The sequence below is a fragment of the Lampris incognitus genome, chromosome 8 (assembly GCF_029633865.1).
Source record: "Lampris incognitus isolate fLamInc1 chromosome 8, fLamInc1.hap2, whole genome shotgun sequence".
NCBI lineage: Eukaryota > Metazoa > Chordata > Actinopteri > Lampriformes > Lampridae > Lampris > Lampris incognitus.
The window spans coordinates 48,405,708-48,421,770 of record NC_079218.1 but is presented as its reverse complement, the minus strand read 5'-3'; the positions used below and the strand labels follow the sequence as shown (position 1 = coordinate 48,421,770).

The following is a 16,063-nucleotide window of genomic DNA, read 5'->3' as shown; positions in this document are numbered from 1 at the left end:
CGGGACGGCTCAGAAGAGTGGGGGTAATTGGCCACATGCAATTGGGGAGAAAAAAGGGAGGGAAATCTCAATAAATAAATAACACCAAAGACAAAACGACAAAATCTTAGGTTTGTGTTACTTGGTTTCAATGAAAGGACTGGCTTTTTGGAGGAGACACAGCTTGTACCCAACAAGGAATTGTGGATTTGAAACATTTATCCAACAAAATTAGGAGAGAGAAAGAGAGAGTTTTTTGGCCATTCTTGTGGGTACCTCTCTATAGTGTTATGTGAAGCACTTGTTATAACGAGGTATATAGTGTCAGTGCTGTAAGTTGGTATCTCGTGTGCGAGGCTGCTGTTGCTGCAGCATGATGGGATATAATGCATTTGTTAGCCCACCCACCCAATATCACCACCAGCCGTCACTGGGCACTGAGTGTCAGTCAACATTTACAGCAAGATAAAATATCTGCTCTAAAGCTCTTGCATCAGGTAGTTCAGCTTCAGCCTTATAACAAGCTTATATTTCTGCTGGTGGAAGATGCTGAAGTCCTCCACATGAAAACATGCAACACAAATATTCACTTTAGTGGTTGATGTTGTGCACAGTTGTCCGTGCGTCTAAGGAAACGCAATCCAGTTTTCGTGAAACTAGGATATAAATAGGGTAAATTGGGGTTGTTAAAGCACAAAACAACCAATCAGAATCACACATTCAGTTTCCAGGACCTTTCAATGTTTCTTACAAGGCATAATAAGTGAGCAGTCATGATAATTAACATGTTGACTTAATAACTTAAAGAGCTATCTTTGAGATAGGAATATGTCCCTTAACGTCCCATGTTTGTAAGTTATTAAAGAAAACAAGTGACAAATTATGAATATACACAACATCCATGCCAACATTTCATCATTGTGACCTGTGTTGTCTGGGAATAAGATCTGCTCTTTTTTCATGCAAAGAATGCACATGTGGCCAACAAGTACGTTTGAATATATTCAAAAAGACAGACAAATGAGTTCCAGGTTACGTTTCAGATCTCACACTAGATCACTGATTTTCCCTTCAGTGCCACTGTGTAAATCTGCTGATGGTGCATAGTACTGTGTGTCAGATTGAATCATGGGGGAATTTCACTTAAGATACTGGGAAAAAATATTAAAACCATTCTCGGTGACAGATACTGTAAAGCATTGGAGGTTGTACAGCAGTGGACGGGGCGAGGTACCTTGTTCTACTACAAACCAATAAAGGACCACCTTACCTATAGGAAAGGTAAGCCTGTTTCTAAACTACTGTGGCTGTGGCTCTCGCCTAGACTCTCATGAGGTAAAACAGGAGCAACACAAAAGCAGTTAGAGGAGAGTCACTGTGTCATATTTACATTTTAGAGAAGTTTTCCTTCATTCAGAAATAGCGCAGTAATTCCATTTGGAGGCCTTGGGGACTTATTGTATTTAATGGAAAACAGGTATTGTCCAGTTCCCACCCAACTCCACCCTCTCTGACCTTCATCCATCCAGGATATAACTAGGATCCCTATTTGACGCATTGTTCCTTCCCCAGTTTCACAATTTTACACTCTGCCCATCAACCCAATAGAAACCATACCAGCATCTGGTGGTTAGATGGAAACCTCAAGTACAGAGGGCTGAAGGAAGGTTTCTACCCCAGAAAAGGCCCAAAAGTAGGTCATAAGATGCTCTTCATGCAGACACAGCTCTAACTGGCAATTTTGGTATGGATTTTGTGGTAATAAATGGATCTCATTTGTCTCCCAATGCAAGCCAGTTAGGAACCACTGCTCAACGTCCACTTTAAAACTCTGCAAAACTAACCCCCCTGAAAAATAAATAAATAAATAAATAATCCGGATCCAAGGGACCCAGAAGCTGAGGGTCACTGACTAACCAGCTACACAGTGCATTATGAATGAGCACATTGGGGTTGATGACCAGTGACATTTTCACCGGATGGGTGATCGGGTCGGTACTTACGAAGGAGACGCAGGCAGCTAGCAGCAGGATCCTCACCAGGAGGTCTTCAAACTGCTCCACCACCAGCTCCCACAAGGATTTGCCTGGAGAATACGTTATCAAAAGTACTGTTCACACAGGGGCCTCAGAATCATAGTTCTAAATGGGTATTTTTTTGTGCTGAACTTACGCATGCTCATGGGATAAAAAAAATGTGCCCTTAAACACCATAGCGGCGAGCAGCAAAGAGGTGTTCACTTATATTTTCCTAATGTTGACTGTGATATACCAAACAGCTCAGTCATCTGTGAAGAAGATAATCCCTGTATTGACTGAGAGGCTGTGGTGCATGGGCGGAATGATTCAGTAAAGTTTTCCTACATGTCTAAAATAAAACAATAGATCCTTGTTTCAGACTATTAATCTGGTAGTAAAAGGGAGGAGGGTTACAGCGTGCTGGAAAAATCAATATTTACCTTCTTCAGCTGGGAGCTCTGTGGATGTCCCATCATGCCAGTTGTAGGGGGATCAGGTCGGGGAGAAAAGACGTGAGAGAGAAAGAGGAGCCGTTAGTACATTTTATGATGGCAACGTTAACGTTCACTGTGGGGAAACCCGACGTCTGCAGAATTATGCTGCCCGGTTTACGATTAAACGTGCAATACAGGAAGGAAACCCAGCGTCCGATTGTTTTCTTCAAAGTGACGATTAGCATTAGCCGTTAAACTGTTGTAGATTATGGTTATCTACCAACGCACCATACGTTTATCGAAGAGACAAACTGCTGGACTCCTTTAACCAGCTTCAACTAAAGCCCTGTGTGTGAGGATGACGTGCTTTACTGAGGAAGGTCTCGTGGACCAGTTGTGAACACCTCCCAACAGCAGAAATATTGTAATTCAACGGGCGTTACCGATTTTTGTCTGACTAAAACCACCAACTATATCTTGAGATAACTGACATACAAAAGTAGTTTTAATCACACCCGGTTTGACATCTGGTGTTTTACGCATTACAAATGTGCACATCAGGTGACTTCATAATGAAGAGCAGAAAAAAAAAGACAAAAATACTGTGGAAGTGGAGTAATAAAGATCTCACGTTACAAGGGCTGTGTATTGTTTTTTTAGTTTTCCGGTTTTATATTTCAGGACACACACAAGGTAAAACAAAACAAAACATAAAATAACAGACAAAAAACAAAAACAAAAAAAAGAAAACAAGGGGGGGGGGGAGCTGCCAGACATACATAGGTGTATAATATAACTTGGTTCACAGCAGTTTTCAAGAATTTGCACAGTCAGGTATTACAGGGGCACAGATAAAAGGCAAAGAGTACCGGGTTGCATCACTACAGACTGTAATTAAAAATGATTTTTCTTTGAGATAGTCAATACATGGACTCCATATGCTCAGGAATCTACTGGGCGCTTTAGATTTATGGAAGTGTATTCTCTCCATCTGTATGATTATGATCACTTCATTGAGCCATTTCTGAAAGCAGGGGGGTGTTGGTGATCTCCAGTCTGTTAGGATCAATTTTTTTGGCAGCTACCATGCCAACCATCAATGCCAAGTGTTCCTCAGGTGTATGGCTTAAAGCAGACTTTGAGCATCCAAAGAGTGCCAGTTCTGGATCAGGAGGAATGTCCCTTTCATAAACTCTGGCGAACCACTGGGATATTTCACACCAAAATTTGTGTAAGTGAGGACAGAGCCAGAAAAGACGCGCGAGAAAACCTTCTTCAACTTTGCATCTATCACACAATGGAGAAGCGGATGGGTAAATTTTGAGTAGTTTGGTTTTTGAATAGTGGAGTCTATGGATGACTTTGAATTGGATCAGTTTATATCTTGACATTTATAGAGCAAGTTTGGATTCTAGTCAAACCTTCATTCCAAATGTCGTCAGACACTTCAAGATTCAGCTCAGTGGACCAGGCTTCCTTCAGATGGATACAGAGATAGTAAACAGACACACAAAGCGAGATATCAGATGTTTGGAGTCCGGAGGAAGCTGCAGGAGGTCATAGAATGGGCAACTCTCTGGCCGGTTTTCAAAATTTGGAATTTCGTCTTTGACATAATGCCTAATTTGGAGATAACGAAAGAAGTGGGAGTTAGGGATGTTAAATTTTGTTTTCAACTGATTAAATAATGCAAACTTTTTATCTATATATAAATCTCCAAGGGTCGCAATACCCCTGTCCCTCCAGACAGCAAATGCCCCATCTGTCTGAGATGGCAAAAAGGAATGATTATTACTAGGGCTGTGTATTGCTGAAAATCTGGCGATATGATACGTATCACAATACCGGGGTTACAGTTCAATATATCATGATATACTGCGATACTGTAAGAAAGGCAATTTATTGCGATTTCATAGGCCCGGGTTCTTTGTGCTTATGCTACTTCCTGTCTCAGTTTACGTTGTTGCGTAGGAGTGGAAGAGTCAAATGGCTGAAGATAGATTACAACACTGCCATCTAGCGGTCATGGGGGTTACACACAACACAAAATGTTTGTCACGAACCTTTTACATGTAAACAATTAAAAAACAATATAGTGGTTTTGAGAATCGATACAGTATCACAAAATATAATATCGCGATACTCGAGTGTATCGATATTTTCTTACACCCCTACATGTTAAATGTGAGTTATGTTTTGGTCGTGCTGTTCATAGTCTAGAGATTTGGAGTTCACTGAAATTCCAAGGGAAGGTTGACACATTTGCAGATTTGAGTGAACTTGGATAATAATGATCACTCAGTGAACTGCAGTGAACAACAACATAAAACACAACATAAGACAATTTCAACTGGGCTTCGCAGTTCACAAGGAAATCAGTCGAGTGAGATAAATTCATCACACACCGCTTCATGGATTTCGTGATTTGAGGATACAAAGAGACATTAACAAATGAAATAATGAAAACTAGATGCATGGTTCAGAGAGCCTGTCCATATCATGCAGCACGATCCACTGGGCTGCTAAGGCTATTGATTGTCACTGGGAATGTTGCCCCTTTCCCCTTCAATAGTTTCATGAAGTTGCTGAATACTGGCAGGACCTGCAGCCAAACCCATTCATTCCATGCTCAAAAGGGGACAGTTCTTGTTAGCGTTCAAGCAACTGAATTGAAAACTGCTTTGGACTCAAGTTCCACAGATTGTGTACAGATCTTTGCATTGTGCATCACAATAAAACACAAGGCAAAGGGGCTTCAGGTATGGCATCTGTGTGAATTCCCATTATCGTCAGTAACATACACTTATGCAGACTGTAGTTTATGCCTGCCCATAACCAGTCACTATAATGCAGCATTCTTTTTCCAAACACTGGCATAAGCAAACTGAGTACCCGTGTCATGTCATATGTGCCACTTGTTATTTGCATGGTACAAACTGGGATGCAGTACCCACAAAGCAGATACTTCTGCGGTATCAAAGGAGAACATTTGCAAAGTCAAGCTGGCTCCAATGCAAAGCTGAAGTCAGGTCAAGACACTGGTGAGGACCACAAGCAGGCAAATGAGCGTCTCTGATGGCTTGTGTAGAAATTCAATACCCGTCAAAATCAGCAGTTTTGATAGACTTTCACGTGGCCAGTCTGACATGATCCGGCAGAGGACAAGACATTTGTACCAGTCCTGAACTATCGCACTTGCACGTGGAGTCTTTTTGTCAAACTACTTAAACAGAAAGCAACATTCTCTTAAAATTACTTCAGAGGTGTCCTATGGTGCAGATATAACAATTTGTTTGGCAAAAACCCTGGCTGAATTCCCAAAGTCAACATGCCAAGAGCATGCTCCCTCCAGACTAGTGTGATATAATTCACTTCGATAATGGTCGATAAAAATAAATGTGACTTGACTTCTTAATAGTGGTCCTATACTGCCGCAAACATTAGGTACACCTCGAAAGATCATGTCTCTGCCTATGTTAAATGACAGGAATTTAAATCAAATTTGTACACCAAATTTGGAACATAACCACATTTCATGCACATGAAATTCATTCAGGGATCTTTTCAGCTAAGGAAATACGGGATGAAATGTTTACACGTTTTATAATTTAGTGTTGTAAACTTTTTCTTCAGTTTGTATTTTCCGTCAGAATATGTGGTTGAGGGCATCCGGGTGGCATGGCGGTCTATTCCATTGCCCACCAACATGGGGATCACCGGTTTGAATTGGCCATGTCTGCGGGTGGGAAGCCAGTTGTGGGTATGTGTCCTGGTCGCTGCACTAGCACCTCCTCTGGCGCCTGTTCAGGGGGGAGGGGGAACTGGGGGGAATAGCGTGATCTTCCCACACGTTGCAACCCCCTGGTGAAACTCCTCACTGTCAGGTGAAAAGAAGCAGCTGGCAACTCCACATGTATCGGAGGAGGCATGTGGTACTCTGTAGCCCTCCCTGGATCGGCAGAGGGGGTGCAGCAGTGACCGGGATGGCTTGGAACAGTGGGGTAATTGGCCAAGTACAATTGGGGGGGGGATCCCCCCCCAAAAAAACCCCCAAGTGGCAGCAAACTAAGTAGGGCACTCCAGACGTCCCTCTCCCCAGCAATGCCCTCCAGCTCCTCCTGGGGGATCCCAAGGCGTTCCCAGGCCAGATTGGACATGTAGTCCCTCCAGTGACGTGCCCAGAAAAACTCCAAAGGATGGCGCCCAGGAGGCATCCTAATCAGATGCCCGAACCACCTCAACTGGCTCCTTTCGACATGAAGGAGCAGCAGCTCTCCTCCTCACTCTCTCCAGATGTTCGAGCTCCTCACTCTATCTCCAAGGCTGAGCCCAGACACCCTACAGAGGAAACTCATTTCAGCCGCTTGTATCTGCAATCTCACCCTTTCAGTCACTACCCAACACTCATGACCATAGGTGAGGGTTGGAACGGAGATTGACTGGTAAATTGAGAGTTTTGCCTTCTGGCTCAGCTCCTTCTTCACCAAAACGGTCCAGTACAACGTCTGCATTACTGTTGATGCTGCACCAATCCACCTGACAATCTCCTGCTCCCTCCTACCCTCACTCGTGAACAAGACCCCGAGATACCTGAACTCCTTCACTCGAGGCAACTCATCCGCAACCTGGAGGGAGCAATCCACCATTTCCGGTAGAGAACCATGGCCTCAGGCTTGGAGGTGCTGACTCTCATCCCAGCCATTTCGCACTCAGCTGCAAAGCACCCCAGTGCATGCAGGAGGTCACATTCTTATAAAGCCAACAAAACCACATAATCTGTGAAGAGCAGAGATACAATTCTGAGGTTGCCAAAACAGACACACTCCTCACCTTGGCTGTGTCTTGAGATCTTGTCCATTAATATAACAAACAGAATCGGGGACAAGGGACAACCTTGGCTTAGTCCGACACCAACCGAAAATGTGTTTGACTTTGTGCCGAGAATAGAGACACAGCTCTCACTTTGGTTATACAAGGACCGGATGGCTTGTAGCACCTGCCCCCCGTACTCCCACAGCACTCCCCCAGAGTGCCCAGGGTACACGGTCGTAAGCTTTCTCCAAGTCCACATAACACATTTAGACTTGTTGGTCAAACTCCCATGCCCCCCTGAGCACTTCTGCAAGGGTAAAGAGTTGGTCCGTTGTTCCACGGCCAGGACGAAAACCGCATTGTTCCTCCTGGATCCGAAGTTCGACAGTCGGTCGGAGCCTCCTTTCCAGCGCCCTAGAGTAGACTTTCCCAGGGAGGTTGAGCAGTGTGATGCCCCGATAATTGGAGCACACCCTCCAATCCCCCTTTTTCAATACGGAAAACAAAGAATTTAAAAAATAAATTTTTTTTAATAAAAGAACATGTGGCTGAAATGATTGGTCTAACTGGCCAAATTCAAATTACTCACCGTCCTCCACTAACGCCAATACTGTTTGGGAAGGGTTTAAGATGATTTGGCCATTATCCTAACAATGTTAAAAATATTTTTAGTCTGGCTTCAGATTCAGGGTACCAAATCAACTGCATTATCCCTCTCTAATCTTACTGTAAAGACAACCAACAAAAAGCATTGATCTATTCCATGCCTAGTACAACCTTTTTTCTGCACATAATGGATAAATTCTATCACTCTTCCTCACAATTTCACGCAAGGAACATCTTATCAATTAATCACCAATTAAGCCTTAATCAAAGTGTTTGGAATTCCCAGATTATAGCTGGAATACTATATTGTTATATGTTTTTGCATATTTTTTTTTTGTCGGTTTCTAACGCTCATCTACAGTTAAAAAAAAGAAAGATGCGTTTTGTCATTTTGCGAAAACATTAGCAAACACATCATCATGCTATCGGCTTTAACTTGATGAGGCGTACAGATGACACCCACCACCAAAATGACTCACTGGTGCCTATAGAAAACAACACATCAGTCGTGTTCTAAACATGCCTATTCAGAAGTACTGTTGATCACCACCACCACCACAAGACACAGGCCTGCAGAGCTTCTACACGCCATCAGTCACGTCCTCAGCAAATATGACAAGGCAACAGCCAAACTGTGTGACCACAACAAAACAACATCCATCATATACCTTATCCTATCTGATACGAGTCCCTACTCCATGGTAACAGTCAGAGACGTTTTTAGGCCTTTGCCGAGAAGAACGTCAACGTCCCTTTTCTGGACACATCCTAATATTCCCAGTGTCTCAATGGTAAAAAAAAAATATTCCTCTTCCAAATCCAAACCCCCACCAACACATACAGTACATGTGCCGTCATCAAGATGAACAATTTTTCCCACATTACACCTCGACCTGGAATTACCCAAAGGCTTCATGAGTCAAATGTTTGGCGCTAAATGACTCTAGATGTGATCAGCCGTTATCTCTAGACTTATCTAGACTTTGTCCGTAGGTCAGAAAAACACAAATGTTCCAGTCGAGGTTGTTGTTTGCCCCCTAATTCCAATCAGAGTAGCTTATCAATGCCGATTCCCGATCCAATATTTGTATTTCCCTGCATGATACAGCTACACATGCACACTTCAACTGCGTTTCAAGTTAGTGCAGCTAAGATGTGCTGGAAATTTAAGAGCTCAGCATTAAGAAAAGAGACAAGTAGATCACAAATGTCTGTTGACAGTTTTCGTTCACTTTCATATAATTTTTCTTAATGAAATAAGGTAAACACGTTATTGTCCCGGTCGCTGCTCCGCCCCCTCTGCCGATCCGGTGGGGCTGCACACTACCACATGTTTCTGGAGTCACCAGCCGCTTCTTTTCACCTGACAGAGGAGTTTCGCCAGGGGGACGTAGCGTGTGGGAGGATCACGCAATTCCCCACAGGTCCCCCTCCCCCCGTAACAGGCGCCCCGACCAACCAGAGGAGGCGCTAGTGCAGCAACCGGGACACGTACCCACATCCGGCTTCCCACCCACAGACACGGCCAATTGTGTCTGTACGGACGCTCAACCAAGCCGGAGGTAACACGGGGATTCGAACCGGCGATCCCCGTGTTGGTAGGCAACGGAATAGACCGCTACAATACCCGGACGCCCCTAGATGCTAATTTTTAAATACAATAGCTCATACAAACGCACAAACATGAACATAAAGAAGGACTCTGCAGACAGTAGTAGCATGTGCAGGTGAAGTGGTGGTGTTCTTCTGAATGATTTGTGTAAGTGCCTCCGTCACTACCGCCTCGCCAAACACCGGCATTGCAAACACGAAATTAAAACGGTTCCACATTGCACACGCCTTATCCTATTGTAGTTGGTGACTTAAGACGTGCCTCCCTGCTGCAGGTTGTGCAGTATAATGTCAGTTTATAACACCCTGACAGAGCACAGTGGAGGCTTTATGACACCCATACAACAGCTGGCGTAGATGGAGGGCAAGGCAGTAAAATAAACAAAGGATCAGGATTTAAACCGAGCCTAATATCCCAGCACTCATTGGGCGGCAGGCGGGGAGACACCCTGGACAGGCCGCCAGACCATCACACAGGGCCCACATACACTCGCGTTCATACCTAGCGACAATTTAGTATGGCCCATTCACCTGACCTACATGTCTTTGGACTGTGGGAGGAAACCGGAGCACCCGGTTTTCTCCGGCAGACACGGGGAAAACATGCAAACTCCACACAGAGGACAACCCGGGACGACCCCCAGGGTTGGTCTACCCTGGGGCTCGAACCCAGGACCTTCTTGCTGTGAGGCAACCGCGCTAACTGCTGCTTCACCGTGCCTTAAAGCTGATACCGATCAATTAAAATAAGCCTTGATCAGACCCGATACCAATCTCTCATATCGGAACATCCTTACTGATAAAAGTTATTTGATGATTATAGATTAAAACGGCTTAATCGTTTTTGATGAACTGGCTGTTGTGCTTTCAAGAACCCAAAAGGTCTCCTCTCCTCAAAAAAACCCAACTATTTCAGAAGACTGCATGGTAGGCTGTGACAAAATTCAAATTCGCAGATACCTTCAGACAGCTCAACATTGACTGATCAATATTAGAGTACTAGAAACTGGATTGCAAAAGGCCCTGAATGACGACAGCTTTCCGGGGAAGAGCCTGACCCCGGCCCAGAGGTCCTTCCTCGGCTCCGCCAGCATCTCATCATCAACCTGTGCAACGAGAGTTGATGAGTCATCGGGAACGCGTTCTCAAACTTGCTGTCTGCTGGGTTTTCCGGAGTCCGGGTTGGACATGGCTGAACTCACAGAGGCTCTCTTGGCTTCCCTCCGCCGGTGTCAGTAGAGACGGGAGGAGAAATAGAAGCGCTGCTGTTTTCCATGCTCCACCAGCCCGACAAGAGCCCCCCCCCCCCCTCCGTTACTGTGCCTCCCTGACTGTATAATGTTTTTTATGATGGCAGACAGGCCGGCTGCAAAGCGCCAGCGCTGGAGACAAAGACGGGCCGTCGTCTGAAAGGGGGGAGGACACAGAAAGAGAGCGAGAGAGAGAGAGGGAGAGAGGAAGAGAGAGAGAGAGAAATAGGTGTTGAGCGGGGTTCCCCGGCTTCCCCTCTGCCAAGGATTCCCTCACAGTCATCTGGGTTGTGTCAACCCAGGCTTGCCCAGGCACATTCCTCAGCACTGACTTCACCTCCCTCTCCCTCTCCCTCCTCCTCTCAGGCCAGACAATGAATAAAAGGGCCAGCTTGTTTACGTGCGGTGGCAATATGAGCCATACAGAGTGGCGGGGAAACACTTCCTGGAGACGGTTGCCAACAACAAGAGGCAGTTGGTTTCAAGAGAGTCGGGGTGGGGGGGGAGCAAGAAACTCTCCGTCTGTCTGTCAAACTCTTCAAATCATCTGCAGGTAAATAAGGAGCTTTCGCTTCACTGCCGCCCCCCCCCCCCCAATCCGGTCTGTCTCAACCCCTCCCTTACCCCCCTCCCACCCTCCCTTCTGGTCAAACCTTAACCCGTCTCATTAACAAATGAGCAGGTCCAGTCATTAGGAGTGGCCGATAAACATCACGCTGTGGCGTGGTTAACCAGTAATAACCTGGAGCCGAGGCCGTCTTGTGTCATCTCGTGTAGGCTGCAAATTTCAGAGAAGTTTTCGACAGTTGCCATGGCTACTTGGCTCACGTGGGTTCCTGGAAAAAACGGAGTTTTACTTGGTAACGTGCCCAGGTCTATCAAAATTTACCAAGAATAACTGTTACGCAATCCGCAGAGTCTTGACACAGCATGTAGCGACGACTCCAGGCATCCTGACCGCGCCGATGTGGATGTCAACAAAATAGTTTCTCTGCCTTTTTGAAACCGTCAATACACGTGAAGTATGCATATGCAAATGTCTGTAGGCCAAAACTTTTAATCCACACATAAACGTCACTGAAGGGCTTATCTTTACTGAGGCCGTTATAATGCAGCCGTGCGAGACAGGCGAGCGTGGCTAGCGATGTTTCGGGCATCTCAGCTCCTGCCCCAACCCCAAACCCACCTCGTGGGCGAGTATGTAGACGGAGAGGGACCTGTGGTTCCTCGCTCACAAGCCAGTTCTGTCCGGTAAAACAGAAACACTGCTGCGCCTTGCTCAAGGTGCTGCTGCCGTGTCATGCGAGAACTTGTCAAAACCCAGCACCCCCCCCCCCCGACAACAGGTTAAAAGTATGGATATTTATGCCAAGGTCAACACGAGAAACACGGGAACGAAAACACAAAGCATCTGTGAGCCGTTATGTAATCGACAGACATTTAAACACGCTACCCTGGACGAGATAAAACGATAAATTACTAGGTGACAGAGAAACAGAGAAGAAAATGTTCAAGGAAATATAGGGAATATTTTAAACCGATATATAGGAAAATACCACATAGTATTTAAGTACTCGGGCTCTCGTTGTGAAAACCTTATCGTACCGAGGAGCCAGCTATTACACAACCCCTCATCCCAAACTCAGCGTCGAGATGGGATCAGCCGAGTTTGGCTTGGCCCGTACCTTCAGCAAACTACGCTGATGTGAAAATTGGTTTGGCGAAAGATAATCCTGAGCAATAACACCGAAAAAACATTTGATAGGAAACACTTTTTGTGAATATACACTTAAAATATTCCACCTCCGCTTATACACATACAGTTCCCCCAGTTAAGGCGGTACCAGTCCACTATAGTGGCATTAGTTTTTTTTTGGGGGGGGGATTCCCCCCCATTTTCTCACCAACTGTACTTGGCCAATGACCCCACTCTTCCGAGCCATCCCAGTCTCTGCTCCACCCCCTCTGCTGATCCGCAGAGGGAGTGCCGCTTCTTTTCACCTGACAGCAAGGAGTTTCACCAGGGGGAAACTCCTCACGCTATTCCCCCCCCCCCCCCCGAACAGATGCCCCTGACAGACCAGAGGAGGCGCTAGTGCAGCGACCAGGGCACATACCCACGCCCGGCTTCCCTCCCGCAGAAACGGCCGATTGTGTCTGTAGGGACGCCCGACCAAGCCGGAGGTAACATGGGGACTCGATCTGGCGATCCCCATGTTGGTAGGCACCGGAATAGACCGCTACGCTACCCGGATGCCTACAGCATTAGATTTTAATCCACAACGTTACCAGGTTTCCCATTTTACCGAATGAAATGAACAGCTCTGACGGTCTGTTACAGAGGGAAAAGCAAGACTGTAAAACCCTCTCCAGCCGGCTGCAAATCTCTTGCCAAGGCTCTTAGTTTCCATGTCAAGGTCCCATCAAGGTCACAGGTCCAAGCTGAACCATTCTTTGGAGATCCCAGAAGGCCGGCTGGGCAGAAAACACAAATCACCCAGTAGCCAATAAGAAACGCTGAAGTCTGTAAAACCGTCAGCAACCCCCCCAAACGGCAGACTGAAATAACTGTTAACACCATGCTATTTATATAGAGTTTACTCTGGGTTTAGAAACCAGAACATTCTTCTACTATCCAATCAACTGCCTTGTACAGTCGACACTTACTAATTTGAGAACTGCAGAAATGTAGGTTGTTGAAAGTAATCCAACGTCTAAATAATAGATTTTCTCGTGTTTAAAATAAAAAGCTGAAATTTGCAGGAGAGGGAATCAGAGTTGACGTCCACGTCACTATAACTGTAGGGGGGGGGGACTGTTTAATGTCATTTTAAACTTCGCCAACTTTACAAATGTATCTACTAAAAATGTATTTACTAAAAAGCAGTCGTCTATTAGCTGCTCACCATTCAGGGCCCATGAGTTTCTACTTTTTCTGCTGTAAGGTTGATGAGATCATACACCAAACTAGTTCTCCAACTCCAGCTACTCCTGCAGATCCAGTCTTACCAAGTTCATATCTATACAATGAATCAGAAACTTCTCAGACTCTCTCTCTTGGTACTTTGACTAAGCTCGTGCCGGCTTCTAAACCAACTACTTGCCTACTTGACCCTTTACCAGCAAAACTATTTAAAGACCTCTGGCCTTTCCTGGGACTACAATGCTGGACACCGTTATTGTATCACTTGCTACTATTCCCAGGTCTCGGGTTGTCATGAAGGGTGATGGGACTTTTGCTGTTAGAGCCCCCACACAATGGAACTCTCTTCCTGTTTAATTAAGACAAACCAAGTCTCGAGCTCCTTTTCAGGAATCAGGAACACTGTCATTTTATTTCCTGTACTTGCGTACCTGAAACGGAATGAAATATTGTTTCCCTCAGCCCACAGCAGTGCAAAACAAAGACAGAAACACATATCCAAAAACTACAAGAACAACACGAACACATATCCAAACTAACACATATCTAAACTAAACAAAAAAATCCCTGTCCAGGAGAACGAACGCCAGCCAGGATGACTGTCGGAACTACCGGTCTGCATGGGCTAGCAGTTAGCTTAGCCTGCCCCGCTTCCGCGTCCTGTCAGACCGCCCTCGGTGTTGCCGCTTCGTGCACAGCTCCGGGCAGGGCCGTGGCCCCTGGACCCACAGGACCAAGCAGACCAAGCTCTCCCAGCCGATCCAGCGCCAGCTCTCCCAGCCATCAAACGAAGACACAAACTTAGACGCAGATGTGGACAAAGACACTTCATGGACGGTGCTGGGTGAGGCTGCTGCAAACGTGAATTCGGGCCGCCATCTTCCCACACCGGAAGTGGAAGATCAAAATGATTAAATTTAAATCTCGTCTAAAAACTTTTCTTTTTGCGAAAGCTTTTACAAAGGTTTGATATTCCTTTTTTATTTATTCACACTATTTCATTTTTACTCTTACTTATTTGATCTTATTCTTATTTTTGCCTCGTCTGGTTTTATGTCTTTGTAAAGCCCTTTGTAACATTGTTTTAGAAAAGTGCTACGTAAACAAAGTTGTTGCTACCACTATTATTATCATTATTATTATTATTAACTACTGGCCCTGTTCCCAGCAGTCCTAAGACAGCTGGGGTCAAACCTCTACTTAAGAAACCACACCTCGATCCAGGGTCTCTTAATAACTATCGACCAGTCTCTAATCTTCCATTCTTTTCTAAAGTACTAGAGAGAGTTGTGTATCAACAACTTTCGGCCCATATAGAAGAAAACTATCTATATATCTGCCCCCCCCCCCAACATGCTCAACAGCATGGTGTCTACGGAAAACCTACAGACTTCTGGGTTTCACAATCTCCAAGGACCTGAAGTGGGCATTCAACAATCATCAAAAAGACCCAGCAGAGGATGTATTTTCTCCGACAGCTCAAGAAATTCAACCTGCCTCGGAAACTGTTGATCCGGTTCGACACTGCAATAATCCAGTCTGTCTTCTGCACATCCATCACTGTCTTGTTTAGTTCGGCTACCAAACAGGAAAGGGACAGACTACAATGGACAATTAAGTTTGCAGAGAAAATCATTGGTGCCAGCCTACCCTTCACTCAGGACTTATACACCTCCACACTCAGGAAACGGACAGGCAACATCACTGCAGACCCATCACACCCTGGTCACAACCTGTTCCAACTCCTCCCCTCTGGCAGGCATTTAGAGCACTGTACCCCAAAACAACCAGATATAAAAAGTTTCTTTCCGCAGGCTGTCATTCAAATGACTTAACACTGCCAAATTGATCCAACCATATTGTATATACTGTACATTGTATGTATACTGGTACATCTTGTCATGTCCATCTACCTCAGGCATGTATGTAAGTAACCTGCTAACATCTATTTCAGCACCTCTTGATATATTCTCTGCACCATTGCACTTTATCAACTCTTATTTCACCTGTATAAGTCAATACTTGTCTATATATCTGAAGATTGTTGTGTTGTTATTCTATGTTAAGTACACCGAGAGAGCCACGAAACCGGAGTCATGTGCATATCTACATGGCCAGTAAAAATGATTCTGATTCTATATGAACCTTTTCAATCGGCTGTCAGGGCCTGTCACTCCACTGAATCTGCTCTGACCAGAGTGTGATGGACTCTGATTCCACCTCTGTGCTTCCACTGCTGGACTCCAGTGCAGCCTTTGACACCATTGATCACTGTATACTATTAGACAGTATATATTATAATATTGCTGTCTCTGTCTTAGCTCTCTCTTGGCTTAAGTCCTACTTATCTGGAAAAAACACATTGCTATAAAAATATTACATCGAGATTTTCTGACGTTAAAGATAGCGTACTTCAGGGCTCGTCTCTTG

At 45.1% G+C, this 16,063-nt stretch overlaps 1 protein-coding gene across 1 annotated transcript in view; it reads right to left on the bottom strand.

Moving 5' to 3' along the window:
* The window catches only part of atp2a3 (ATPase sarcoplasmic/endoplasmic reticulum Ca2+ transporting 3), an 82,025-nt gene that overhangs the window by 49,477 nt on the left and 16,485 nt on the right, over positions 1 to 16,063 (bottom strand). Inside the window, exons 2-3 of the mRNA XM_056284963.1 lie at positions 2,438 to 2,455; positions 1,983 to 2,065 (exon numbers count right to left, since the gene is read on the bottom strand). Of these exons, the coding sequence (XP_056140938.1) occupies positions 1,983 to 2,065; positions 2,438 to 2,455 (101 nt within the window). The remainder of the gene's footprint in view (positions 1 to 1,982; positions 2,066 to 2,437; positions 2,456 to 16,063) is intronic.